At 39.4% G+C, this 26,559-nt stretch overlaps 16 protein-coding genes across 17 annotated transcripts; 8 read left to right on the top strand and 8 right to left on the bottom strand.

Moving 5' to 3' along the window:
* Positions 1–11: 11 nt before the first annotated feature.
* On the top strand, positions 12–693 carry BBOV_IV003900 (Ubiquitin-like pmt3/smt3 family protein). Its single transcript, XM_001610269.2, has 3 exons — positions 12–216; positions 278–374; positions 483–693. The coding sequence occupies exons 1-3, from the start codon at positions 157–159 to the stop codon at positions 596–598; spliced, it is 273 nt and encodes a 90-aa protein (XP_001610319.1). The 5' UTR covers positions 12–156; the 3' UTR covers positions 599–693.
* Positions 694–989: 296 nt separating this feature from the next.
* Positions 990–2,118, top strand: BBOV_IV003890 (putative integral membrane protein). The gene is made up of 4 exons (XM_001610268.2): positions 990–1,131; positions 1,166–1,291; positions 1,328–1,786; positions 1,821–2,118. The coding sequence occupies exons 1-4, from the start codon at positions 1,008–1,010 to the stop codon at positions 2,087–2,089; spliced, it is 978 nt and encodes a 325-aa protein (XP_001610318.2). The 5' UTR covers positions 990–1,007; the 3' UTR covers positions 2,090–2,118.
* Positions 2,119–2,232: 114 nt separating this feature from the next.
* Positions 2,233–4,516, bottom strand: BBOV_IV003880 (uncharacterized protein). Its single transcript, XM_001610267.2, has one exon. The coding sequence runs from the start codon at positions 4,434–4,436 to the stop codon at positions 2,313–2,315; it is 2,124 nt and encodes a 707-aa protein (XP_001610317.1). The 5' UTR covers positions 4,437–4,516; the 3' UTR covers positions 2,233–2,312.
* A 455-nt stretch (positions 4,517–4,971) lies between these two features.
* BBOV_IV003870 (molybdenum cofactor synthesis protein 3 / molybdopterin synthase sulfurylase family protein) lies at positions 4,972–7,151 on the top strand. The gene is made up of 7 exons (XM_051767153.1): positions 4,972–5,633; positions 5,670–5,721; positions 5,757–5,838; positions 5,872–6,204; positions 6,239–6,374; positions 6,409–6,440; positions 6,476–7,151. Exons 1-7 carry the CDS (start codon positions 5,222–5,224, stop codon positions 7,007–7,009), a joined length of 1,581 nt encoding a protein of 526 aa, XP_051623227.1. The 5' UTR covers positions 4,972–5,221; the 3' UTR covers positions 7,010–7,151.
* A 157-nt stretch (positions 7,152–7,308) lies between these two features.
* BBOV_IV003860 (adenosine kinase family protein) lies at positions 7,309–8,545 on the bottom strand. Its single transcript, XM_001610265.2, has one exon. It carries the CDS (start codon positions 8,372–8,374, stop codon positions 7,349–7,351), a length of 1,026 nt encoding a protein of 341 aa, XP_001610315.1. The 5' UTR covers positions 8,375–8,545; the 3' UTR covers positions 7,309–7,348.
* Positions 8,546–8,913: 368 nt separating this feature from the next.
* BBOV_IV003850 (ATP-dependent Clp protease proteolytic subunit family protein) lies at positions 8,914–10,177 on the top strand. The gene is made up of 2 exons (XM_001610264.2): positions 8,914–9,281; positions 9,384–10,177. Exons 1-2 carry the CDS (start codon positions 9,228–9,230, stop codon positions 10,065–10,067), a joined length of 738 nt encoding a protein of 245 aa, XP_001610314.1. The 5' UTR covers positions 8,914–9,227; the 3' UTR covers positions 10,068–10,177.
* Positions 10,178–10,320: 143 nt separating this feature from the next.
* BBOV_IV003840 (ATP binding family protein) lies at positions 10,321–11,306 on the bottom strand. The gene has a single exon (XM_001610263.2). It carries the CDS (start codon positions 11,255–11,257, stop codon positions 10,364–10,366), a length of 894 nt encoding a protein of 297 aa, XP_001610313.1. The 5' UTR covers positions 11,258–11,306; the 3' UTR covers positions 10,321–10,363.
* On the bottom strand, positions 11,208–12,587 carry BBOV_IV003830 (uncharacterized protein). Its single transcript, XM_051767046.1, has 6 exons — positions 12,263–12,587; positions 12,048–12,177; positions 11,874–12,008; positions 11,638–11,837; positions 11,346–11,510; positions 11,208–11,306 (listed from the first exon to the last, which is right to left on the bottom strand). The coding sequence occupies exons 1-4, from the start codon at positions 12,440–12,442 to the stop codon at positions 11,644–11,646; spliced, it is 639 nt and encodes a 212-aa protein (XP_051623226.1). The 5' UTR covers positions 12,443–12,587; the 3' UTR covers positions 11,208–11,306; positions 11,346–11,510; positions 11,638–11,643.
* Positions 12,471–13,980, top strand: BBOV_IV003820 (Mtn3/RAG1IP-like family protein). The gene is made up of 2 exons (XM_001610261.2): positions 12,471–13,302; positions 13,470–13,980. Exons 1-2 carry the CDS (start codon positions 12,621–12,623, stop codon positions 13,958–13,960), a joined length of 1,173 nt encoding a protein of 390 aa, XP_001610311.1. The 5' UTR covers positions 12,471–12,620; the 3' UTR covers positions 13,961–13,980.
* A 212-nt stretch (positions 13,981–14,192) lies between these two features.
* On the bottom strand, positions 14,193–15,473 carry BBOV_IV003810 (adenosine kinase family protein). The gene has a single exon (XM_001610260.1). It carries the CDS (start codon positions 15,300–15,302, stop codon positions 14,283–14,285), a length of 1,020 nt encoding a protein of 339 aa, XP_001610310.1. The 5' UTR covers positions 15,303–15,473; the 3' UTR covers positions 14,193–14,282.
* Positions 15,474–15,887: 414 nt separating this feature from the next.
* Positions 15,888–17,103, top strand: BBOV_IV003800 (ATP-dependent Clp protease proteolytic subunit family protein). The gene is made up of 2 exons (XM_001610259.2): positions 15,888–16,209; positions 16,312–17,103. Exons 1-2 carry the CDS (start codon positions 16,156–16,158, stop codon positions 16,993–16,995), a joined length of 738 nt encoding a protein of 245 aa, XP_001610309.2. The 5' UTR covers positions 15,888–16,155; the 3' UTR covers positions 16,996–17,103.
* A 95-nt stretch (positions 17,104–17,198) lies between these two features.
* BBOV_IV003790 (ATP binding family protein) lies at positions 17,199–18,372 on the bottom strand. Its single transcript, XM_001610258.2, has 2 exons — positions 18,274–18,372; positions 17,199–18,234 (listed from the first exon to the last, which is right to left on the bottom strand). The coding sequence occupies exon 2, from the start codon at positions 18,183–18,185 to the stop codon at positions 17,292–17,294; it is 894 nt and encodes a 297-aa protein (XP_001610308.1). The 5' UTR covers positions 18,186–18,234; positions 18,274–18,372; the 3' UTR covers positions 17,199–17,291.
* BBOV_IV003780 (uncharacterized protein) lies at positions 18,357–19,517 on the bottom strand (the record flags this gene model as incomplete). 2 transcript variants are annotated; one of them, XM_051767388.1, is made up of 5 exons in its annotated part: positions 19,191–19,515; positions 18,976–19,105; positions 18,802–18,936; positions 18,537–18,765; positions 18,357–18,438 (listed from the first exon to the last, which is right to left on the bottom strand). In XM_051767388.1, exons 1-4 carry the CDS (start codon positions 19,368–19,370, stop codon positions 18,572–18,574), a joined length of 639 nt encoding a protein of 212 aa, XP_051623677.1. In that variant the 5' UTR covers positions 19,371–19,515. The 2 variants fall into 2 exon arrangements, with proteins under 2 accessions (XP_051623677.1, XP_051623225.1); XM_051767610.1 differs by lacking the exon at positions 18,357–18,438 and having other exon boundaries at positions 18,572–18,622; positions 18,659–18,765; positions 19,191–19,517.
* BBOV_IV003770 (Mtn3/RAG1IP-like family protein) lies at positions 19,419–20,978 on the top strand. Its single transcript, XM_001610257.2, has 2 exons — positions 19,419–20,230; positions 20,398–20,978. The coding sequence occupies exons 1-2, from the start codon at positions 19,549–19,551 to the stop codon at positions 20,886–20,888; spliced, it is 1,173 nt and encodes a 390-aa protein (XP_001610307.1). The 5' UTR covers positions 19,419–19,548; the 3' UTR covers positions 20,889–20,978.
* Positions 20,979–21,410: 432 nt separating this feature from the next.
* BBOV_IV003760 (Actin family protein) lies at positions 21,411–23,069 on the top strand. Its single transcript, XM_001610255.2, has 2 exons — positions 21,411–22,714; positions 22,750–23,069. The coding sequence occupies exons 1-2, from the start codon at positions 21,490–21,492 to the stop codon at positions 22,917–22,919; spliced, it is 1,395 nt and encodes a 464-aa protein (XP_001610305.2). The 5' UTR covers positions 21,411–21,489; the 3' UTR covers positions 22,920–23,069.
* A 406-nt stretch (positions 23,070–23,475) lies between these two features.
* On the bottom strand, positions 23,476–26,559 carry BBOV_IV003750 (uncharacterized protein). Its single transcript, XM_001610254.1, has one exon. The coding sequence runs from the start codon at positions 24,870–24,872 to the stop codon at positions 23,595–23,597; it is 1,278 nt and encodes a 425-aa protein (XP_001610304.2). The 5' UTR covers positions 24,873–26,559; the 3' UTR covers positions 23,476–23,594.

Genomic DNA, 26,559 nt, shown 5'->3' with positions numbered 1-26,559 from the left:
CATCAAGCGAAAAGCGCGTCGATAGCAATACGTATTATACATTTACCCATATATGGTACTGATGTGTGTTAATAACAGACTTTATTGATTTAACTTCGGTGTAATATTGGGACTTCATTTGTCTATACATATTACGGGACATAAACATTACAAACAATGGCAACTACTTCTGAAACACCGAATTCAGAGCATATACAAATAAAAGTACGGTCACCGGTAAGTATTAGTGCAGCACTAGAGTTTTAATATTACCATGTCTTGTTTTATATATCTCCAGGATGGATCTGAGGTATATTTCAAGATTAAGAAAAAGGCAAAATTGGAAAAATTGATGTCAACCTACTGCGTTAGACTAGGACAATCGCCTGATGCTGGTAAGTCTGCTATCATGTTCAACTGTTGCGTATAGTAGTGGAGCTATTTCAGTTTTACTGTTTGTTTGGTATCTCACTGTAATGATTCATCTATCACGTTTTATTCAGTCAGATTCCTATTCGACGGTGATAGGATTAAAGGTGATTCTACTCCGGAGGAGCTTGGTATTGAACATGGAGATATCATAGATGCCATGGTACAACAAACTGGAGGTGCATCCTAGCTTATTAGTATATGCCTCCTCATGGTTATGGAAGATATGGAACATCGCACATCATATGATTGTCGTACTGGGCGCTTTCTGCCTACATAAACAGCGTGGTTGGCTGTTTATCAACGTTATTCAAATGTTTTTATCGATATATCACTATTCACTATATTGTAGATCTGTTTGACTACAAACGTTGTTGTTTTGCATTTTGAATACTAGTTTTATGATGCAAAAGTATAGATTTATTTGGCTTAACTGAGCTATAATATTGATATACAACCCATTACCATCAATACAGGCTATCCTGTACACTTTAACGGTATCTAAAAGTGCCGCTTGTGTCAAAAGTCACTTAGAAGTGGCTCATGAATCGTTTCCTTATGCTAAAGAAACGATGGATAGATATATGAAATAATGCATAATGGTTACACTACTAAGACGCTGTTTGTTTGTATGGTCAGATTTTAGAATAAAATGGGCTCGTCGAAGATATCTCTGGCGAGCCAGTTTCTACTACAACAGTGTCAGTTGTATTCTCGTTGTCGGTAAGTACTATTTAATGACAATGATTCATATTAGGGCTCATACTCACCTTCATTCTACATTATCTCATTTCTAAATACAGTTTCTTTGTAAATTACAGCTGCTCCGCAAGGAGTACGAAGAACATTGTGTCTGTAATACTTGTGGAAATGGTAATAATTGGTATGTCCTATAAGTACCCTTAACAAGCAAATGAAGGTACCTTGCTGCTAATTACTATTCTACTTGGGCGACTCTGTAACCTATTTTCAAATTATTCCATAGATGAGTGCAGTTCATCTAGAAGACTTTTTAAAACATTGGGGTTTACCCTTAAATGGTTACCGTCTATCGCAGGTGTCCTCATGTTTTCTTTAACGATGCTTCAATTGTGTTGCTTGATATGGACAATCGTTAGTCCGAGGCATTGGTGTGGGAACCGTTTTAACGAATCAGCTGTTAATGCTGTTAAGAATTGTAGAATAATACACTACAATTATGCTGGATGTAAACTAAACTTCCAAATTACAACTAAAAAGGAGATTAGAGAATGCAATAATCCGGGATATCTAACAAAGAAACGCCTGATATTACTTGCGTTATCCGATGATGACGAATCTTGTACTGTGGAGGACATCGCAGTATGCAAAGCACTTTCACTAGTGTTTGATGGCAAAGGTAAGTGTATATATGATAATACATAGCGTACTAGACGTAAATTGGCATTCGGGTCAGCTACTTGGGTGTCTTGGGCGTCTTCCCAAGAATGATGAACCACTGTTTGATACCTTGAATCCAAGTGATTTGTATAGATATTTAATGTTATTTCACATAACTGGGACTGTATGTAGCTCATTGATCATTGTTTTCTTTTATATCGTTAAATTTATCACGGAGTACGACGCCATGATATACCAAGCTAGGAACTCTAATGATAATATTTGCATCAAACTCATGCGCCCTATTACTATGTGGTCATAGTATCATTCTAAGCCCGAAATAACACATTAGAACGCAACTTATAAAGATATTAAGTAATATCAGTGAGTATAATGTAGGAATCTATCACGATATATTTATAGTGCAAAATAATGTTTTAAAATTGTAGCCAACAAACAGCTCTTTAAAACTGCGTGTCGAATTAGTACACTATTAATTCGTGAAATAAGCGTTATGTTAATGAAATAAATGACCCAATGATGAATTACTGTTCATCTGCCCAACGCTGTGCCGCACGGGCGCAATCCTGTAGGAACGACTCGCCGTCTACCTTGGATCCGTCACGGCAACGTGCTATATGTGACTGTAAAATATCTTGGTCAATGAATGATGCTCCGGTAAAAGTTGACAACAAAGTACCGACCTGGGCTACAGTGCGTCCTTTTGTGGCAAGTTCAACATATATACTTTTCCATACGACGGGTGAAGCACCTATATCGCCAACCAACTGTACACCCACAAAGTATCTCCAGGCATTGCCAAAGATTATTGGTTGTACAGCATCAACCCGGGCAGTGAGGTGTTTCCCATGGACAGCTTCCGGTAAAGAAATGCGTTTCACTTCGGATACACAGGAACGATCTACTTTAAAAGAGGATGGTTCATCACCATGGGTTGGACGATGCAGGTATACTATCATACGCTTGTTCTTACCAAGTTTGGAAAAACCAGATAAAGTAAATGTTGAAGGGTCCATTACTATACTCAAGGATCCAACCTTCCTATCCATACAGTTTAACGCAAACACTGGTAACAGCAACAGCGTTGGCTGTGTCAATATATTGTCCGTATCTGATAAATTGGATTCCGGATTAGGTTGCCCACTGGGTTCGCTACCAGGGGTCAATCCAATAAATGCAGCAAAGGGTGGTTGAATTGGCATTTTCAATGATGATGTATGTATTGAAGTGTAGTAGTTCGCACATTTTTCCAGTGCTAAAGAAGCCTCCTTGAAGGCATGTTCTGCACGTTCCTTCCACTCCAAATCATGTTCAGTATCCGGATGCAGTAGCGTCTTAAGCTTCCGCCCACATTTTCTCAATGTTTCATTGTTGCATTTTGTAGGAGGTATTCCTACTATATACCCCGGGTGCTTTATACCAAGGGACGTATTGGGGTTCTCTACCTCAGAAACACGTGCTAGAATGTACCTAATCGCATCGCGTTTCAACTTGCAGCGTTTCATCAACTCAGCTTGCTCCTCCTGCTGCTTTCTCTTTTGTTCCTCAAAAGCCAAACATATATTCTCGAATTTTTGCCTAATAAAGGCACTGTCCAACGAGAGGTCGCTGTCTCCGAAGAATTTTGAATTTTCACTACTCAAAATAAGCCTGATAGTTTCCACTTTAGTATGTAAGCTAACTGCATCAACGGCGGATAAGTTCTGTTTTATACCCAACTGGATTTCAATCACTTTAATAAGTGATTCCAAACCTTCAGATTCTGGACGGTTGATTACCGCCATTGCAATAATCTTGCGTGCATCACGTAAATATGTGATAAACTCAGTAATGCGATTGGTTAACCCGATACACAGTTCGGCATTTAGCTTACCACTACCGGCGGGTTCCATCCCTTCGTCTACATTTTCATATGCTAAATCCAGTGTTATCGCAAGCTCATTGACACGACGCAAGGAATATAACACTTCATCTATTCCCGCATTAGTCTCGTCGAAATACGACAGTATCAACGATCGCAATTCAGGAAGAAGGCCATCAAGTAAGAAGCACTTTACCATTGAATCAATTTTATGCCATCCGGATGCATTTAAATCTATTTTAATAACGCTTTCCAATCTCCTGACAACACCTTTCAAAAGCAAACCGTAGTTGGTAATTGTGGATGTCACAATAGGAGATTTATTTGGTGCTGTTGACAATGTTTCAACTTTTTCACCAGTGGACAAGACATCCAACAGGAAGTACTCATCAGCGACGGCAGATAATGCCTTTAAAAATTTTAAAATAAGATCATTTTCACCTCTAGATGAAAACAATGATTCCTGTAAACTCTTGAAAGTATATGAAAAGGAGCCGCTACTGCCATATATGACCTCAACCGTCCGCTTAGCAGCAAGTTCATCTGGTGTAAAATCCACTAAAAAGTTATCCAAAAACTGCGTAGTTATTGATTTTGATTTGCGATTGGCCCATTTAGGTGTTTTGGCATGTCGTTTCACATATGGCTCATCAGAATCAAGTCCATCCGTTGTTGTGGCCGATGCCGATGCTGGAGGACATTTGTCAACCTGCATTTCGTCATCCGAGTCTACACATAGCCGACGCCTGCTAGTGTTAATCAAGCGGCGCTTTCCCACGGTAGCCATCACTGTCTACAAAACCATTAACTAGAAATTCCCGGTTCAAATTATGTTATTGAACTTATTGTATTTGGTATATGACTGCAGAGTTAATCACACAATAGTGAAGTTTGTGTCATTTAACCATACACACAACACAAAAATCATACACCGCCATACACACTATACCTCCGTAACGTTAATCACACAACTAGAATGTCGCAAAGAATAAAACGTAAATAACTAGTTATTTTCCCCTATCGAGAATACTAATATTAATGCGAAAAATTAGGAAACCACAAAACGACATCACCCTAGAAATGTGACTATTCTCTTGTAATAAACGTTATGTGTATATATATCGTTGGTGAATTTAATTGGTGTCATACTGTTTATTGTATTATTCATATACTTTTTGTGCAAACTTGTGTTATTTATATCACAGTCGTGTACCAACATGAAGATATATTATATATACCACACTTCGTACACCAAAATGTTGATTCTTAATCCACCATTACTATTTATTTTACTTGCATTGTCCATGTGTGGAATATTACGGTAATTACGGATAGTTCAGTATATTGGTGTAAGGCTACCTAAATTTCCCCGGTACATAACTTATAATATTATGTCTTAACACCGTTATAATAAAGAGTACACTCATTCATAATATATTGCAGCTCGATTTGCGTACAGTGTGTTTTGTTATATATTTCAACAACATCGTGGTCCATTGACATTAGTATATATATATACTTGTAACGAAGTATAAACTGTCTTATTCGCACTCTAATAACGTCATTGATACAATGACTCACACTGTTGGTGAAGATGGATCCACGGTTGAATATTGCATCAAACGAGCAAGTAGTATCAATAGTAGTGCTACTCCTGTAAACGGCTGTTTCACAGGTTCTGTTAGAAATACAAAACAATCATATAGCAACGACCTACTGGCTACGCGTGTTCCATGGGCTGTAAGGAGCTATCCCGACAATAAATCTTCAAGGACGTGTAATGCTAATGATATTCCCTTCTGCACCGCTCTTAGTATAGATGAAGCTGAACGACTAGGTGCTCAATATATAGCTCTGCAAAAGTGTGACGCAGAAAAGAACGCTGCACATATTGTTGATGCTGTTAGTACATGTGCCGTGCTTGTCATTGGTGCAGGGGGTCTGGGCTCACCATTGCTGTTATATCTTGCAGCGGGTGGAATCGGTATGTGTACATTACATAGGAATTGAAACTGAAAAGGTATCATCGGTGTTATGGACGGCGACGTCGTAGAAGTTTCTAATCTCCATAGGTATTGTAATTTTTGGTATTGACTAGTGGCTATAGACAAATAATACATGATGAGGAGAGTCGAGGGATGAACAAAGCTCTGTCTGCTACAAATCGCATGTTAAAAATCAATTCTAAAGTATGTTTGCATAATGTTTGTGATAGCGTACAGGGCAAATACATCGCATATCAGCGTTTTTTCGGTGTATCGGAAGCTGATGAAATACTTCCTTTATATGATATAATAGTGGATGCCACAGACAACCCCCAAAGCAGATATCTAATCAATGATGCTTGTGTGAAGTATAATAAGACCTTAGTAATCGCTAGCTCTATAGGGACACAAGGGCAACTAATGGTGTTTAACCGTTCTAAGAATGTGGAAGTTACTCCGTGTTATAAGTGCATCTGTCCAATAGAAAATCCTTTAATCACATCGGTCAGGGGAGCATGTAGCTTTGCCGGTGTTCTAGGCACCATACCTGGTATATTTGGATGTCTCCAAGTAAGTTACATCAGTATAAGTATCTATTTTATAGGCCAACGAAGTTATTAAACTTGCTGCCGGTATTGATAATGCGGTATTATCACCTGGTTACATGTTACTTTACGATACTATCAATGTAACTAGACCGTTTAGGTGCATCCAAGTAAAGAAGAGCTCATCATGTAAAGGTAGTTTTTATGTTATGTTAAAATAATACCATAGCTTGTGGTGATAATGCAGTAATAAAACTTGAGGTAAGGAACATATTCATCATACATAAATTTAACAGTTATTGCCATCTCAATGTTCTGTTATGAATACCATAGAGGACGATGTTGCAATCAGTAACCAATCATTCTTGAACATTTACATGGCCAGCGTCACTAATTGTGGTCCTAGGTTGGTAAAGGTATGCTTTGGCAACAAAGGTCCTATATTGAATCAAAATGGTGAAGAGTACGTCATATCGTTGGTAGATGTTAGGCCTAAGGAGCATTATAGTATGTGCCACTTAACTGGAGCAAAGAGCTGGCCCATTAATGACATGATGGACGATTTGTTTTTCGACGATGCCCAAAGGTACATTGGAAAGACTAAGGATTTCGAGAACATTTTATACAAGAAATGCTTTGGTAACGAAAAGAAGCAGCGTGCATTAATCTTTTTTATATGCTTTTTGGGGAATTCATCACGCACTGCAACAGAGTTAGTTCGAAGGGTGATTGAGAATTGTACTTCAAATACATTAATCAAATGCTATTCAGTCGCTGGAGGGTGTCGAGGTATTCGCACAATAAGTGGTATATCAATGCCTCTATCGTAGTATGACTGTCTAAATATCTAATAACGAAACAATACAAGTAAGATGCTATGGACTAAAAGACATCACAACATAATTTCGCAACAACAAAACCCTCAGCTCTAAGTAAACATTGAATGAGTAACTCGACATATTAAACAATCCCACAATTAATTCAAATACCTACACCAGTAATCAACAAAGCAAAATATAATTTTCTCAATCGCCTACCCTAAACACTTGGATTTAATGACAATAAATGTAGAGATGCGCAAAATAACGATTTTATAAAAAAAAGTTAGCTATATATTGCAAAAAATGTAATTATAGGAAACATATAGCTAATTTTGAAAAGGTAAAAGTTTAAGCTCCCATCTTGATAGCGTCAACCTTGGCGCGAACTTCTGGGCTCAAAGTGCAACCGATATGAGAGATGAGATCACCGACAACAGCACGAGCCAACTCTCCGGCGGCTTTCAAAGTGTAGCCGTTGAGCATACCGTAGAGCACGGAACCAGCGAAGAAGTCACCAGCACCGGTGGTGTCAACAACATTGCATTCGGCAGCGGGAACTGAAAATTCTTCACCGTGGTGGAAGATGATAGCACCCTCTCGTCCCATGGTCAAAATGATAGCCTTGTTAATAGGGGTTTCACCAGCGGTACGAGAAGCAAGGTACTTGCGCAACTCAGATTTGTCGTGCATGTTGTACAAGTTAGAGTACTCTTCTATGTTACCAGAAACGTATTCAGATCTGTCAATAATTGGCTTCAAGAAGTGACCGTTGACACGAACACAGAAAGGATTAGCAATGAGGGTGATAATACCCTTTCCACGACGAAGGGACTCTCCAACCATCATGTTCGTAAAGATAACTTGGTCAGGATTAGCAAATAGGAAGCCATTGACAGCGTAGTAGTCGTGCTTGTCCATAAGACTAGGCTTAATATCGTTTACAGTGAGCGTGTGGGAAGCACCCATAGATAGGTACATAGTACGTTCATGGTCAGGAGTAATCAAAGTGTATAACTTACTGGTGGGATGTCCTTTTCTTACTGTTGTCTTCAACTGAACTCCCTGAGAACTTATTTCCTCTCTGTAAATTCTACCAGCCTTGTCATCACCCACGATACCAAATAAAGTAACAATACCACCAAGATATGCATAAGCTAGCGCAGTATTACACGACGAACCAGCAGGACTCGTTCTATCTACCTCCACAATCCTTTCTAACTCATTAAATACTTCTCGGCTAACAATGTTGGATTCACCCTTGGGCACAGAGAAACGCTCCACAACGGAATCGTCAACACGTGCGTACATCTCCATCAAGGGATGAGCAGAAATGAGCATCGAAGCATTTCCGTGATGCATAATGACGTCTGCCATCTTGAAGACAAATGTTTTCCCAAAAAATTAAAAAGAAAAATAGGGTCAAATGACACTGTGTGAAACTCTGTCTAAAACAAGTGAGTGCACGGAATAATGTTCGTGTGCGAACAATAGCGCAGCGCTTATATATATTTGCAAATCAAATGGCGGGATACCTCAAGGCTAGAGAATCCTATGGGATTCTTGCAAAGAATAAGGTATGCCTTCAGTACTATGGGATGGGCATGCGTCGGACGAACCCAACAATGAAGATAACACGTTAGGTGACCGATGATGTTTCCCCTTCTGTTTACCAAGTATACAGGTATTTATTACGATTTTCAGCTAGTGTGGTTGAATAATAAACATCATTTCTTTTTTCATGCTATTTAACCTGCTTATGTGTCCCATGGATGTGAAAACTCTATGCACAGTGGAATCTACCTAGTACACAGTTCATTTGATTTCACTTCAATGCTTTCTGGTTAGATGCCCATTATTTGTTAGATATACACTCCACTTTCTTAAAATGTCGAACAAAGGATGATCATTATGAGATTATTGTAGCTAAATATACTAATACCGAAAACACTTTCCTTTTTCACTATAATGCTCCTACATCATATATTCCATATTTGGTATTAAAACGACGGTCTTTTATGTAACAGAATGTGTGTACATTATATACGTCAGTGAAATACCTTGCAAAGCGTCGAGCGCCAATAGCACGTAATTGTCCTATTTTGTGGCCCTTCCTCGTTATGTCGAATGCCGAAGAATAAAGCATTGTTATTTTGTTAGAACACCTACCTTAGTTGGTCTTTCGGCTACGATAAGTAACTGACAATGTTGATCATTCTCCACGTAGCATATGGCAACGATGCATTGTATCACCGGAATATTAACTATCATAGTGCTTCTACAGGTATGTTAATGTGGAAATGCACGGTCATGACAAAGGTTACTTCAGATACTTTATGGACCATTGCTATTGCATGATCTCTATACTGATGTAATGATTTTGTAGGGATTTATTGCCACTTTTAAAATAGAACGTAGAAACAGGTATTACAAGCCTTGCAGCAACTATTTAACCGACAAGTTGTTTATGACGCCTTTAGGTGTGCCTCTCGTGGAGTACAAAATACCTGGAACCCAGCGATCTGAATTCCATGATATTCATACAAGGTTATATAGAGAACGTATTCTATTTGTCAGTCAATCTCTCGATGAGAGCTACACTAATATGATCATCGGCACACTTCTATGTCTCGATAGCGACTCCAATGAGAAACCAATCACGTTGTATATCAATAGCCAGGGTGGCCCATCTACCGCTGGTATAACATTATATGATACGATTAAACACCTGAAGTCTAAAATTGCAACAATAAATGTTGGCTTCTGCAGTGCAACGGCTTCGCTACTGCTGGCCTCTGGAACACCGGGGATGCGCTCAGCTCTACCTCATTCAAGAGTTGTTATGCATCAACCCGCTGGGACACTGGAAGGGTCAGCAGAGCAAATCAGAAGCCAGGCTCAATATATGCTTAATATGAAGCGAATCTTGCAGAAATTATACAGCCAAGTAACTAATCAGCCTTTGGACAACATAGCTAAGGATTTAGAACGTGAACAGTTCATGTCAGCTGAAGAAAGCCTACAATACGGATTGGTTGACAGAATTATCAGGACAGACCATGCAAAATAGCATACATATAACAGACGCAACTTTGCCGAACGTCCACTAAAAAATAATTCCTGGTTTCTTGTATAGTTAGAACGTTCGAATTTACATACATGTACAATCACTGGATAAATAAATTGTGATCATACCGTTTTCATTATTAACTATATTTTGGCGTGTATGATATCTAGGTAAAACTTATCACCGTGTTACTTAGATGGAGTTTTCAGTACGATCGGCAAATACCCTTTTTTGAATCAGTGTAACAAGGAGTATACCCGATATACTACACCAAAACTCTGTGAATAAACATGTCCTTATTATCCCTCAAGAAATTTATTTTTTGTAGTTTCAACACATAGGCTGGCTCTGTAATCAATTTCTAAATACTCATCTATATTATAATCATCTATGCCTCCTGTTGTTAGGTAGCCCATTGCTTTGTCTATGACTCTTAACAATTTAATCATGGATGTAACGTTTTGAACATCCAGTGTGGCAAAGGATATGAGATTAAAATCATCAACCAACTCACATAGGGCTCTAACGAACCTTTCGAAACTTTCATCATGCCGATACGAAAACGAGTTTTTGAAATGACATAATAATTCTTCTAAAGAAGCTACGGAAGTGTAAAATTCTAGATTGAAAGCCAAATCTTGCGATATCATACATAGCACATCCAATTTGCTTAGGACGTTAACATGAGGTAGATGTATAAAAATTTGACAACTCAACGATGCCAATAAGGCTGCAACATACTTGTATGGATCGGCACAGAGTGTAGAATCTATTAGATTGACCCCGGTAAGTATATGATCATGCCTACACTGGAGAGTATCTACTATTTTCTTGAGAGATGTGTGATGGGTAAATAACTCTATTTGCCCTGGTATATCGTAAAGGAGGTATACATTGCCCAATGAATGTACCTTCTGTATAAGCCAATCCAAATTTGCAAGCAGGTAGTCCATTGCAAACAACAAGGATGCATTTGGCCCCAAATCATACGTATTGGCCACATTACAACAATCCACTAATTCGCGGATATCAATATCCGGTTTATACGGTAACTCAAATACGTTTGCCTGTGGATCTAAATTAATTATTGCTGTAGGACGTCCTAATCTTGTCAGAAGCTGTTTCGCACCTGCGCAGTAAGTAGATTTGCCCGAACCGGGTGGTCCCATTATCACTTGACCGAAGTGTACCATGTTGACCAAAAGAATCTTCAAGGATATAATCACGACAAATTGATCAAGTCTATCAGCGGAATTTTAACAAAGCGATCAAAAAACTTACCACTTTATGGTGCCTCTAGTTGGCAAAGTATTTCTTTTTAATACACCAGATGTTATTGGCGTAGCTTTAGTGGAGAAGGCAGCACATTTGCAGTTAGGAACAATATCTAAGTATGTTTATATTCAAAGCATTAAAGTTTAAGAAAACACGATCCAGCTTTACACGCTGCACAATAGTGACACGTAAGTTAGAAAGGATGTCATCCAGTTCAATGGTACTACTTGATAAAAATGTTACATAAATTCGCAATTTAGGGATATTACCTTAATATACGTTTAAGAATAACTCATACCTTGGTTCAATTGTAGTCCTCGTTAATCGCCGAACCCATTGGCCTCCCAGTCCTATCCTGCGGAATATATTGGAGTCCGTCGATCAGACAAACACGAATACAGTGTCTCCTCAGAAGGAAGATGAACACCTCTAATACTGTTGAAATAGAGAACTTTCGTGATATTACAAAACAGGTATCAACGCAATTCGTTATGGTCTCTATATAACGTTGTACGCATCGAAGTAAGATCTTACCAACTGCAAGCGGAATGGGAAGGATGTTGGAATTCGACTGACAATGATATAGATAAAACATTATGTAAATGCAGCCACTTCTACGAAGTAACCAAACCTGGTCCTCATCTTCACGTATTGTACTGTTAAAACAATCTGCCAATGATTGTTCCACAATGTGAACATCCCACCCACCTGCCAAAACACCCCAAAATACTTCCCACACAGTACTAATCGATTCTAATGGATGGGTTGTCAAAATCTTTGAAAAGCACAGTTCTCGGAATATGGTGCCAAACAATTTCAAACCAAAGTCGCTATCTCTCTGCGAAGAATTACTTAAACATTTGAACATATATCATTTAAGTGACATATATACTAACATAAAGCGTAACTAATTGTCCGCATACCTCAATAAACTTATCAAATCCACCATTCAAAGAAAGCAAAACCCATTCAGACAGTATGGCATTGATATCACGCTGGAACGCATCTGAACGACCACGCAATACGGTAGGTACAAAGTAACCAAAGTATATGTCTCCAAATACATGTTGTTCTATTCCAGGAATATTAGGAAGGATCTCCATAAATGTGTACAACACGCATAGATTGGGCAGCAGGTATACCAGATTCGGTCGTCAACTCTCAATAAATGTGCAGTAGCTATAGATATAGTGGTGTGTATTTTTTCTTTCTTTTGCAAATACGTCGGTTCGTCGTTAAAAAAGTAGTGATAAGGGGAGTGTTTTCTTCCCGCGCGCCAATATGCCGCGTAAGTGGCGGTTGGCGCAATTTTGGCTGCTTGGCATCGCATTAATTAGAGGAACCGTTATTTGTCAAGATGATGTTAATAATGATGAGAATATTATCGGGGACGGGATACTGCTTAATGTCGTTTCCCCCAGTCCTGAACATACAGAACCTCTGAAGCCTATAACAAGTTCACCGATTATTCGTGACATGAGTATTGCAGATGCAAAGGAAACACAAAAGACTGTGATGACGGGGGAAGCAAAACCCAAGCTTGCATTTGTTGACGATTCTAGTGAAAATAATGACATAGTTGAAACTGCCCCGGACATGACAAAATCCTCAACATCGATTAATAGCTCGGAAGTAGTGCAAAGGCAGCCAATAGTTACACATGATGAGGCTTTAGAAGCTAATGATGACAATCCGGGTGATACTCCACTTGTTGGAAGGCTTATGGTGTGGGCAAGAGAAATGATACAGACCGATTTCAACTACCTCATTGGCTGTGGAACTGTTTTATCTTCAATAATCACGCAACTTATACCATTGCATACTGTTATGACTGTGCGTTATAACAAATCAACGGGCAATTTGAAGACCTTGAATTTTGTCACAGTTGCCTTTGCTAATTTCTTATGGTCGCTATATGGACTGATTTGCTACAATACGGTTATCATCCTATCTAGCATTCCAAGTAAGTCCATATGATTGCTATCCTATATATATCATATTTGATTCATATTGTCTAATTTGATAGAGGCATCGTCTTTCATTATGCTAGTATTTAATATTTTGCAATTCCTTGAGTACTTTATCTAGTATAGCGCCTTAATTTAATTTGATGTTAATGTTTTGTCATAGGTTTTGTCCTTAGCTGCTCGTATATTCTGATTTTTCACCGGTACTGCCAGGATTCACATCAGATGCGCATTCTTCACTTATTCTATAAGATTTCTGCTATATGCTGCATGGTTCTTGGAATGAGTTATATAGGTTTAGATACTACGAGTTATCTCAACTTCATTGGCCTTTTTGGTGGATCTATCCAGGCTTTCTCTTATATCGCACCGCTCTTCTCCATAAGAGAAATTATGAAACAAAGGAGTACTTCAGCGATGCCGACGGAAATATCGTTGGCTAACTTTATTGGATCTTTTTTCACTTTGTGTTACGGGTTCATCATATGGGATTACATAGTAATTGCCCCTAACTTCATTGGGATGATCTCGGGAATGATACAGATTGTACTACTCATATTGATACACAACAATGAAAAGATTGTTGTTGCCGAAGTGGAAATTTTAGAAAAACAACACTTCAAAGCAATACACAAACCATGTCTGGAAATTTAATATTATTAGTATCAGTGTATTGTTATTTTTTCATAGATGTTAGGGCATGGCTATTGAATATTGTGTAAAGGAAAACTGATGAGTTTTCAGAGATTTACAAAAAGGGACGAAACTTTGTGGAAAACATAAACATCTTTTTACAATGTGGTTAATAATTGAAAATAATGCATCAATATTTCAATCGCCTACCCTAAACACTTGGATTTAATGACAATAAATGTAGAGATGCACAAAATATTAATATTACATGCCCTATGTCAGATGTATATTGCAAAAAATGTAATTATAGGAAACATATAGCTAATTTTGAAAAAGTAAAAGTTTAAGCTTCCATCTTGATAGCGTCAACCTTGGCGCGAACTTCTGGGCTCAAAGTGCAACCGATATGAGAGATGAGATCACCGACAATAACACGAGCGAATTCTCCAGATTTTTGCAAAGTGTAGCCGTTAAGCATACCGTAGAGCACGGAACCGGCGAAGAAGTCACCAGCACCGGTGGTGTCAACAACATCGCATTCGGCAGCGGGGATGAAAAATTCTTCACCGTGGTGGAAGATGATAGCGCCCTCTGGTCCCAGGGTCAAAATGATAGCCTTGTTAATAGGGGTTTCACCAGCGGTACGAGAAGCAAGGTACTTGCGCAACTCGGACCTGTCGTGCATGTTGTACAAGTTAGAGTACTCTTCTATGTTACCAGAAACGTATTCAGATCTGTCAATAATTGGCTTCAAGAAGTGACCGTTGACACGAACACAGAAAGGATTGGCAATGAGGGTGATAACACCCTTTCCACGACGAAGGGACTCTCCAACCATCATGTTCGTAAAGATAACTTGGTCAGGACCAGAAAAAACGAATCCATTGACTGCAAAGTAGTCGTGCTTGTCCATAATACTAGGCTTAATATCGTTTACAGTGAGCGTGTGGGAAGCACCCATAGATAGGTACATAGTACGTTCATGGTCAGGAGTAATAAGGGACAAAAGCCTGCTTGTTGGTACGCCTTTCCTAAACGGAGTGTACATTTTTACTCCTTGAGACTTTACAGCCTTGTAAAATTGTTTACCATAGGCGTCGTCACCCACAATACCGAAGAAGCTGACGATACCACCAAGGTAAGCAAAAGCCATAGTGCTAGACAATCCACCTGGAGTAACCTTCTCAAGCTTGATCATACTGTTCAACTCATCGAACACTTCTTGGCTAACAATGTTGGATTCACCCTTGGGCACAGAGAAACGCTCCACAACGGAATCGTCAACACGTGCAAACATGTCCATCATTGGGTGTCCAATGAACAAGACTGAAGCATTTCCGTGATGCATAATGACGTCTGCCATCTTGAAGACAAATGTTTTCCCAAAAAATTAAAAAGAAAAATAGGGTCAAATGACACTGTGTGAAACTCTGTCTAAAACAAGTGAGTGCACGGAATAATGTTCGTGTGCGAACAATAGCGCAGCGCTTATATATATTTGCAAATCAAATGGCGGGATACCTCAAGGCTAGAGAATCCTATGGGATTCTTGCAAAGAATAAGGTATGCCTTCAGTACTATGGGATGGGCATGCGTCGGACGAACCCAACAATGAAGATAACACGTTAGGTGACCGATGATGTTTCCCCTTCTGTTTACCAAGTATACAGGTATTTATTACGATTTTCAGCTAGTGTGGTTGAATAATAAACATCATTTCTTTTTTCATGCTATTTAACCTGCTTATGTGTCCCATGGATGTGAAAACTCTATGCACAGTGGAATCTACCTAGTACACAGTTCATTTGATTTCACTTCAATGCTTTCTGGTTAGATGCCCATTATTTGTTAGATATACACTCCATTTTCTTAAAATGTCGAACAAAGGATGATCATTATGAGATTATTGTAGCTAAATATACTAATACCGAAAACACTTTCCTTTTTCACTATAATGCTCCTACATCATATATTCCATATTTGGTATTAAAACGACGGTCTTTTATGTAACAGAATGTGTGTACATTATATACGTCAGTGAAATACCTTGCAAAGCGTCGAGCGCCAATAGCACGTAATTGTCCTATTTTGTGGCCCTTCCTCGTTATGTCGAATGCCGAAGAATAAAGCATTGTTATTTTGTTAGAACACCTACCTTAGTTGGTCTTTCGGCTACGATAAGTAACTGACAATGTTGATCATTCTCCACGTAGCATATGGCAACGATGCATTGTATCACCGGAATATTAACTATCATAGTGCTTCTACAGGTATGTTAATGTGGAAATGCACGGTCATGACAAAGGTTACTTCAGATACTTTATGGACCATTGCTATTGCATGATCTCTATACTGATGTAATGATTTTGTAGGGATTTATTGCCACTTTTAAAATAGAACGTAGAAACAGGTATTACAAGCCTTGCAGCAACTATTTAACCGACAAGTTGTTTATGACGCCTTTAGGTGTGCCTCTCGTGGAGTACAAAATACCTGGAACCCAGCGATCTGAATTCCATGATATTCATACAAGGTTATATAGAGAACGTATTCTATTTGTCAGTCAATCTCTCGATGAGAGCTACACTAATATGATCATCGGCACACTTCTATGTCTCGATAGCGACTCCAATGAGAAACCAATCACGTTGTATATCAATAGCCAGGGTGGCCCATCTACCGCTGGTATAACATTATATGATACGATTAAACACCTGAAGTCTAAAATTGCAACAATAAATGTTGGCTTCTGCAGTGCAACGGCTTCGCTACTGCTGGCCTCTGGAACACCGGGGATGCGCTCAGCTCTACCTCATTCAAGAGTTGTTATGCATCAACCCGCTGGGACACTGGAAGGGTCAGCAGAGCAAATCAGAAGCCAGGCTCAATATATGCTTAATATGAAGCGAATCTTGCAGAAATTATACAGCCAAGTAACTAATCAGCCTTTGGACAACATAGCTAAGGATTTAGAACGTGAACAGTTCATGTCAGCTGAAGAAAGCCTACAATACGGATTGGTTGACAGAATTATCAGGACAGACCATGCAAAATAGCATACATATAACAGACGCAACTTTGCCGAACGTCCACTAAAAAATAATTCCTGGTTTCTTGTATAGTTAGAACGTTCGAATTTACATACATGTACAATCACTGGATAAATAAATTGTGATCATACCGTTTTCATTATTAACTATATTTTGGCGTGTATGATATCTAGGTAAAACTTATCACCGTGTTACTTAGATGGAGTTTTCAGTACGATCGGCAAATACCCTTTTTTGAATCAGTGTAACAAGGAGTATACCCGATATACTACACCAAAACTCTGTGAATAAACATGTCCTTATTATCCCTCAAGAAATTTATTTTTTGTAGTTTCAACACATAGGCTGGCTCTGTAATCAATTTCTAAATACTCATCTATATTATAATCATCTATGCCTCCTGTTGTTAGGTAGCCCATTGCTTTGTCTATGACTCTTAACAATTTAATCATGGATGTAACGTTTTGAACATCCAGTGTGGCAAAGGATATGAGATTAAAATCATCAACCAACTCACATAGGGCTCTAACGAACCTTTCGAAACTTTCATCATGCCGATACGAAAACGAGTTTTTGAAATGACATAATAATTCTTCTAAAGAAGCTACGGAAGTGTAAAATTCTAGATTGAAAGCCAAATCTTGCGATATCATACATAGCACATCCAATTTGCTTAGGACGTTAACATGAGGTAGATGTATAAAAATTTGACAACTCAACGATGCCAATAAGGCTGCAACATACTTGTATGGATCGGCACAGAGTGTAGAATCTATTAGATTGACCCCGGTAAGTATATGATCATGCCTACACTGGAGAGTATCTACTATTTTCTTGAGAGATGTGTGATGGGTAAATAACTCTATTTGCCCTGGTATATCGTAAAGGAGGTATACATTGCCCAATGAATGTACCTTCTGTATAAGCCAATCCAAATTTGCAAGCAGGTAGTCCATTGCAAACAACAAGGATGCATTTGGCCCCAAATCATACGTATTGGCCACATTACAACAATCCACTAATTCGCGGATATCAATATCCGGTTTATACGGTAACTCAAATACGTTTGCCTGTGGATCTAAATTAATTATTGCTGTAGGACGTCCTAATCTTGTCAGAAGCTGTTTCGCACCTGCGCAGTAAGTAGATTTGCCCGAACCGGGTGGTCCCATTATCACTTGACCGAAGTGTACCATGTTGACCAAAAGAATCTTCAAGGATATAATCACGACGAATTGATCAAGTCTATCAGCGGAATTTTAACAAAGCGATCAAAAAACTTACCACTTTATGGTGCCTCTAGTTGGCAAAGTATTTCTTTTTAATACACCAGATGTTATCGGCGTAGCTTTAGTGGAGAAGGCAGCACATTTGCAGTTAGGAACAATATCTAAGTATGTTTATATTCAAAGCATTAAAGTTTAAGAAAACACGATCCAGCTTTACACGCTGCACAATAGTGACACGTAAGTTAGAAAGGATGTCATCCAGTTCAATGGTACTACTTGATAAAAATGTTACATAAATTCGCAATTTAGGGATATTACCTTAATATACGTTTAAGAATAACTCATACCTTGGTTCAATTGTAGTCCTCGTTAATCGCCGAACCCATTGGCCTCCCAGTCCTATCCTGCGGAATATATTGGAGTCCGTCGATCAGACAAACACGAATACAGTGTCTCCTCAGAAGGAAGATGAACACCTCTAATACTGTTGAAATAGAGAACTTTCGTGATATTACAAAACAGGTATCAACGCAATTCGTTATGGTCTCTATATAACGTTGTACGCATCGAAGTAAGATCTTACCAACTGCAAGCGGAATGGGAAGGATGTTGGAATTCGACTGACAATGATATAGATAAAACATTATGTAAATGCAGCCACTTCTACGAAGTAACCAAACCTGGTCCTCATCTTCACGTATTGTACTGTTAAAACAATCTGCCAATGATTGTTCCACAATGTGAACATCCCACCCACCTGCCAAAACACCCCAAAATACTTCCCACACAGTACTAATCGATTCTAATGGATGGGTTGTCAAAATCTTTGAAAAGCACAGTTCTCGGAATATGGTGCCAAACAATTTCAAACCAAAGTCGCTATCTCTCTGCGAAGAATTACTTAAACATTTGAACATATATCATTTAAGTGACATATATACTAACATAAAGCGTAACTAATTGTCCGCATACCTCAATAAACTTATCAAATCCACCATTCAAAGAAAGCAAAACCCATTCAGACAGTATGGCATTGATATCACGCTGGAACGCATCTGAACGACCACGCAATACGGTAGGTACAAAGTAACCAAAGTATATGTCTCCAAATACATGTTGTTCTATTCCAGGAATATTAGGAAGGATCTCCATAAATGTGTACAACACGCATAGATTGGGCAGCAGGTATACCAGATTCGGTCGTCAACTCTCAATAAATGTGCAGTAGCTATAGATATAGTGGTGTGTATTTTTTCTTTCTTTTGCAAATACGTCGGTTCGTCGTTAAAAAAGTAGTGATAAGGGGAGTGTTTTCTTCCCGCGCGCCAATATGCCGCGTAAGTGGCGGTTGGCGCAATTTTGGCTGCTTGGCATCGCATTAATTAGAGGAACCGTTATTTGTCAAGATGATGTTAATAATGATGAGAATATTATCGGGGACGGGATACTGCTTAATGTCGTTTCCCCCAGTCCTGAACATACAGAACCTCTGAAGCCTATAACAAGTTCACCGATTATTCGTGACATGAGTATTGCAGATGCAAAGGAAACACAAAAGACTGTGATGACGGGGGAAGCAAAACCCAAGCTTGCATTTGTTGACGATTCTAGTGAAAATAATGACATAGTTGAAACTGCCCCGGACATGACAAAATCCTCAACATCGATTAATAGCTCGGAAGTAGTGCAAAGGCAGCCAATAGTTACACATGATGAGGCTTTAGAAGCTAATGATGACAATCCGGGTGATACTCCACTTGTTGGAAGGCTTATGGTGTGGGCAAGAGAAATGATACAGACCGATTTCAACTACCTCATTGGCTGTGGAACTGTTTTATCTTCAATAATCACGCAACTTATACCATTGCATACTGTTATGACTGTGCGTTATAACAAATCAACGGGCAATTTGAAGACCTTGAATTTTGTCACAGTTGCCTTTGCTAATTTCTTATGGTCGCTATATGGACTGATTTGCTACAATACGGTTATCATCCTATCTAGCATTCCAAGTAAGTCCATATGATTGCTATCCTATATATATCATATTTGATTCATATTGTCTAATTTGATAGAGGCATCGTCTTTCATTATGCTAGTATTTAATATTTTGCAATTCCTTGAGTACTTTATCTAGTATAGCGCCTTAATTTAATTTGATGTTAATGTTTTGTCATAGGTTTTGTCCTTAGCTGCTCGTATATTCTGATTTTTCACCGGTACTGCCAGGATTCACATCAGATGCGCATTCTTCACTTATTCTATAAGATTTCTGCTATATGCTGCATGGTTCTTGGAATGAGTTATATAGGTTTAGATACTACGAGTTATCTCAACTTCATTGGCCTTTTTGGTGGATCTATCCAGGCTTTCTCTTATATCGCACCGCTCTTCTCCATAAGAGAAATTATGAAACAAAGGAGTACTTCAGCGATGCCGACGGAAATATCGTTGGCTAACTTTATTGGATCTTTTTTCACTTTGTGTTACGGGTTCATCATATGGGATTACATAGTAATTGCCCCTAACTTCATTGGGATGATCTCGGGAATGATACAGATTGTACTACTCATATTGATACACAACAATGAAAAGATTGTTGTTGCCGAAGTGGAAATTTTAGAAAAACAACACTTCAAAGCAATACACAAACCATGTCTGGAAATTTGACAGGAATATTTTGGTCATTGATTCTAATGACTGCATGTTCATCTGAATGGACTTTAGCATAATTCTAAATGAGACAAATAACGTATTTAATAAATGCTTCCAGTATATAAAAAATATGGTCATGAGCCATGACCATTAATAACGGGTTTCTACAACTTAAAATTAGTGATGCTAACTATTAAGCTGTGTGAAGCTATCAATATTTAATGATACTACTAACGAAATTCATGGGTGATAAGTGGTTACTGTAAAACTCAGTTTGTAAATAACTACAAATTACATCTGCATAGCGACTTTATAGTAACAAAATCGATACATGTATGTCGAACATATAAATTGAATAAAGTTACTTATATTGGAGCCTGATGAGATGTCTTACAAAAAACTAACGGTATAAAAATGAAAAGTAAATTGTTATTTTCTCTGATTCGGAGAGTGTCATCCTTAAGAATCCATATACATTAATATATATTGCGTGTATACACCACTTTTTGTTTTGCATCTGGCGGTGTTATTATTGCTATCTATTCATTATCTAAGCTCAAATGTAACTTCCCAATTGTTTTTTTCATTTTGTGCATATTAATCGCAATGGTAATACATGATGAGCGTGAAACCGTTTATTATTGACTTCGGCACTGTCACCATTAGGATTGGAAGAGTAGGAGACAAACTTCCATCCTTCATTGCTCCTCCATTCTTTGGCAAACCCAATTTAAAGCGTAATGAAACTGATGTGTGTGACTTTTCTGGTGGTAATGGAGGTAATTGGTTGGATTATGCTATATTTCCTCTCAACCCTAAGGAAAAACATGACAATTCGATTCCGATTTCTGCCATTACATATGATAACGGTGAATACAATTTGAAACACGACATAACTGACAAGCTATTAGAATGCGCAACCAGCTCAAAGGGTGTGGATGAATTGATGGAAGGTGGTACCGTCATTGCTACTGAACCCAATCTTCATACTCCACAGTTTCGTAACACGTTGGCCGACGTTTTGGTGGAATGTCAACGTGTTAACAAGTTTTATATGTGTAAACGGGCTGCGTTATCATGTTATGCAAGTGCAAGGGGCAGTGGTATTGTTGTTGATGTCGGCGGAGCTTGTAGCAATGTATCAGTTGTTTCAGAGGGATTTGTTATACAAGAAACTATAAAAGAAGAACCAATAGGCGGTACCATTATGAATCGAATATTGTTAAACTACATGTCCCAAATCGGCACCATAATACGACCGTCGTTTGAGTACATCAAGCCAGTCAAAACCGAAGATGCATTAAAAGGTAAAATACAAAAAACTAACGATTATGTCAACTCTGTTGGATTACGTAGCTTGCCGTATGTACGTAAAGCGTACTATGAGTATGCTCAACTATATGCCATATCCAGAGTAAAAGAAACATGTTGTTCTTCAGGAGAAAACCTGGGTGTTGCTATGGAAAACACAAATTCGTGTTTTGTTCTCCCTGATGGCACATTTTTAGATACAACAGTTGGCAAATCGTTATCAGGGATATTTTGCCGTTCGCTCTTTAATGATGCAAATTATCTCGAAGATTCAAAGGCTTTTCAATCAATGGAGTCCCTTCACATTATACCGTCACGAAATGAGCATGAAATGATACCACTAGGCCAGTTTTTAAATGGGCTCACTGGGCTCGATGGATTGTTGGCGGAATCTTACGGTGCAGCCCGACAGCTGGTTTCTAGCGTCTGTATACCAGATGCTATAAAGACGGTAATTTTGTCTGGGGGTACTACTAGGCATTCCGCTGTGCTACCTCTTTTGGAAAGACGTTTTGCAAATCGTATGCCAGGTAATTTATATCTCTATTTTCTCACAGTTTCGCAGATGTTGAAAGTCCTCTTTTTATGTCAGTTGGAGGTGATGAACAACAATACAGTAGTTTTATAGGCGCTTCTATTCTTGCTTCCTTTGGCATGTTTGAGTCATTATGCATCACTCGTGAAGACTGTCAAGAGCATGGGCTTGAACGTATCCTGCAACGTAAATGCCCATAATGTTTTCATGGGATAATTATGGTCATCTGGATAAATGAGACATGTAAACGGTATTATACCGTTGTTTCCAGTGTATAATGTAACCCACACGTGTTACGGGAGTATGTCATAACGGATCGCAAACATGTCCATAAACATCTGGTCAAACTAATGGTGAATAATCTGCTTTGATTCAAATTGATTTTATCTATTTGTCTATATGATTATACTTTTGCTTTACATGTTATTCATTTAATGTTGATCATTAAATTTCGTATTTTATTAACACCATGATTAATGTCGTTTTGTTGTAATTCACAGTTTGGTAATGGACCCACTATCCGGAAGATCGATGACGTTGTTCTATAGATTACAAACTGATTTTAACCAATATCGATGTAATTATTGATTTATCTGTCGTTACGGAACTCATCATGCACTTCGTTCTATTCATAACAAATTTTGGTGCCTAGAAATCAAGGGTGGGAATTTCATAACTAATGTCTCTGAACAGATCTATTATATAAGACACGTAGTAGTTTCTATAAAACTCATCACAATATAATGGAACGAAAATATGTTAATTGATAATAAATTAGTATATATAGTTACTTCGTTAAAAATCTTGAACCAATTATAAATGTTTCTACTTCCAGTAGAATCTAAACCAAAATCAAATAAAAATGCATTCTTAGATCAAACCACGGTAACCATATGTGGTGTCTGCAGTCTGTTCAAAATATAATTTGAAACGGCATCTTGAACATTTGAATGGTAATTTCCTCTCAATTTAGATAATTGCTGCTCGGTTTCGTTATTCAAAAGCAATTCTGACAAATAACGGGCAATGTCCTCTGCCAAATCAGTCGGCAATTTGCCAGGTGGCATCATCCTCAATCGCTTTTGAATTTCTGCGGGCAGCTCAATGTTAGGTATATCCTTCAACTTTGTCACCATCTCCTCAAAGTCCTCATTGGTGTCGGCCCCGGGGGACTGTGAAGCAAGACGTGAAAGAATCTGGTTAAACCTTTGGTTACCTGATTTCCCTGCCAATAGCCTATATAATTGCTCATAACGTAGCTTGGAAGAAATATCAAGACCCTTACAGTAGGGAGCCATTGCTGGTAATGTGGAATGTTCCAATGTTGTGCTAATTATGTATGTTAGATACGTTTCAAGTTCGCGCTCATCCGAAACATCCGTAATGTGTTGCGCATGGTTCTGAAGGATTTCCTTCACCAGGTGTCTAGTAACTTGGTTGATTATCACATCCGATAAACTACCTCCAGGCAAACTGCCCAGTTGAGTAGCCAGGTAATGGTCGAAGTTAAACACATTTTGTGACATAAATTGTTCTGAGATGTTTTCCGGTAATAAGTTGATAATTTGGCGTAAACGCATAACAGCACAATTACGAAGCACGTCTTCTGTTTGTGAGAAGGCATCCTTAATCTTGATGTTTTCTGCAATGATAGGATTAACGAAGAGATCAGCTTTGCCGTTGGGGTTACTGTAAGAGACATTCATAAAATCGGATAAGACCGGGTTAACGTAAATGTCGCCATTTTCGTTATTGTGGTGAACAAATGACACACTTTCACCCATCAATTGCTTGGACATGGTATCGTCAAGCTCCTTCTCGTAACTAATAACCACACTTTCTCCAACCACCGGTTTGGTTTCCCCGTCTGTCACCTGATGATGATAATGGTTAATGGTAACCGATTTGCCAGGAATAGATAAAGCGTTTCCTTCACCATCATTCGCGTAGTAATGGTTGACGGTTACACCTACATCGAACAAACCATCCGTTCCAACCTCACCATCAGAAACATGAGAGTCGTTAACAATAGGAGAATGACCATGTGAGTCGCCAATTAATGTTGGGAAACGAATTGTCGGACTTAACATAGACTCGTTATCCACATGCTTGTCTGACTCCATATTTGAGGTTTGTGAATCCACATCACGCATAGTTCCTTCAGGCTCAACGGTCTCGTGGTCAGATGGAATCTCGGAAACCTCTTCCTCAGACTCGCTACCGCTGGATACACTCTCGTGGTCAGAGACTATAGGCTCAACGGTCTCGTGGTCAGATGGAATCTCGGAAACCTCTTCCTCAGACTCGCTGCCGCTGGATACACTCTCGTGATCAGAGACTATAGGCTCAACGGTCTCGTGGTCAGATGGAATCTCGGAAACCTCTTCCTCAGACTCGCTGCCGCTGGATACACTCTCGTGGTCAGAGACTATAGGCTCAACGGTCTCGTGGTCAGATGGAATTTCAGAAACCTCTTCCTCAGACTCGCTGCCGCTGGATACACTCTCGTGGTCAGAGACTATAGGCTCAACGGTCTCGTGGTCAGATGGAATCTCGGAAACCTCTTCCTCAGACTCGCTGCCGCTGGATACACTCTCGTGGTCAGAGAATATAGGCTCAACGGTCTCGTGGTCAGATGGAATCTCGGAAACCTCTTCCTCAGACTCGCTGCCGCTGGATACACTCTCGTGGTCAGAGAATATAGGCTCAACGGTCTCGTGGTCAGATGGAATCTCGGAAACCTCTTCCTCAGACTCGCTGCCGCTGGATACACTCTCGTGGTCAGATGGAATTTCAGAAACCTCTTCCTCAGACTCGCTGCCGCTGGATACACTCTCGTCTGAAGAAATCTCAGATAACTCTTCCTCAGACTCGCTGCCGCTGGATACACTCTCGTCTGAAGAAATCTCAGATAACTCTTCCTCAGACTCGCTACCGCTGGATACACTCTCGTGGTCAGAGACTATAGGCTCAACGGTCTCGTGGTCAGATGGAATTTCAGAAACCTCTTCCTCAGACTCGCTGCCGCTGGATACACTCTCGTGGTCAGAGACTATAGGCTCAACGGTCTCGTGGTCAGATGGAATCTCGGAAACCTCTTCCTCAGACTCGCTGCCGCTGGATACACTCTCGTGGTCAGAGACTATAGGCTCAACGGTCTCGTGGTCAGATGGAATTTCAGAAACCTCTTCCTCAGACTCGCTGCCGCTGGATACACTCTCGTGATCAGAGACTATAGGCTCAACGGTCTCGTGGTCAGATGGAATCTCGGAAACCTCTTCCTCAGACTCGCTACCGCTGGATACACTCTCGTCAGATGGAATCTCGGAAACCTCTTCCTCAGACTCGCTACCGCTGGATACACTCTCGTGGTCAGAGAATATAGGCTCAACGGTCTCGTGGTCAGATGGAATCTCGGAAACCTCTTCCTCAGACTCGCTGCCGCTGGATACACTCTCGTGGTCAGAGACTATAGGCTCAACGGTCTCGTGGTCAGATGGAATCTCGGAAACCTCTTCCTCAGACTCGCTGCCGCTGGATACACTATCGTGGTCAGAGACTGTAGGCTCAACGGTCTCGTGGTCAGATGGAATTTCAGAAACCTCTTCCTCAGACTCGCTACCGCTGGATACACTCTCGTGGTCAGAGACTATAGGCTCAACGGTCTCGTGGTCAGATGGAATTTCGGAAACCTCTTCCTCAGACTCGCTACCGCTGGATACACTCTCGTCAGATGGAATCTCGGAAACCTCTTCCTCAGACTCGCTACCGCTGGATACACTCTCGTGATCAGAGACTGTAGGCTCAACGGTCTCGTGGTCAGATGGAATCTCGGAAACC

This window comes from Babesia bovis, assembly GCF_000165395.2.
Source record: "Babesia bovis T2Bo chromosome 4 map unlocalized Chr4_1, whole genome shotgun sequence".
NCBI lineage: Eukaryota > Apicomplexa > Aconoidasida > Piroplasmida > Babesiidae > Babesia > Babesia bovis.
This window is presented reverse-complemented; position numbering and strand designations above follow the sequence as displayed.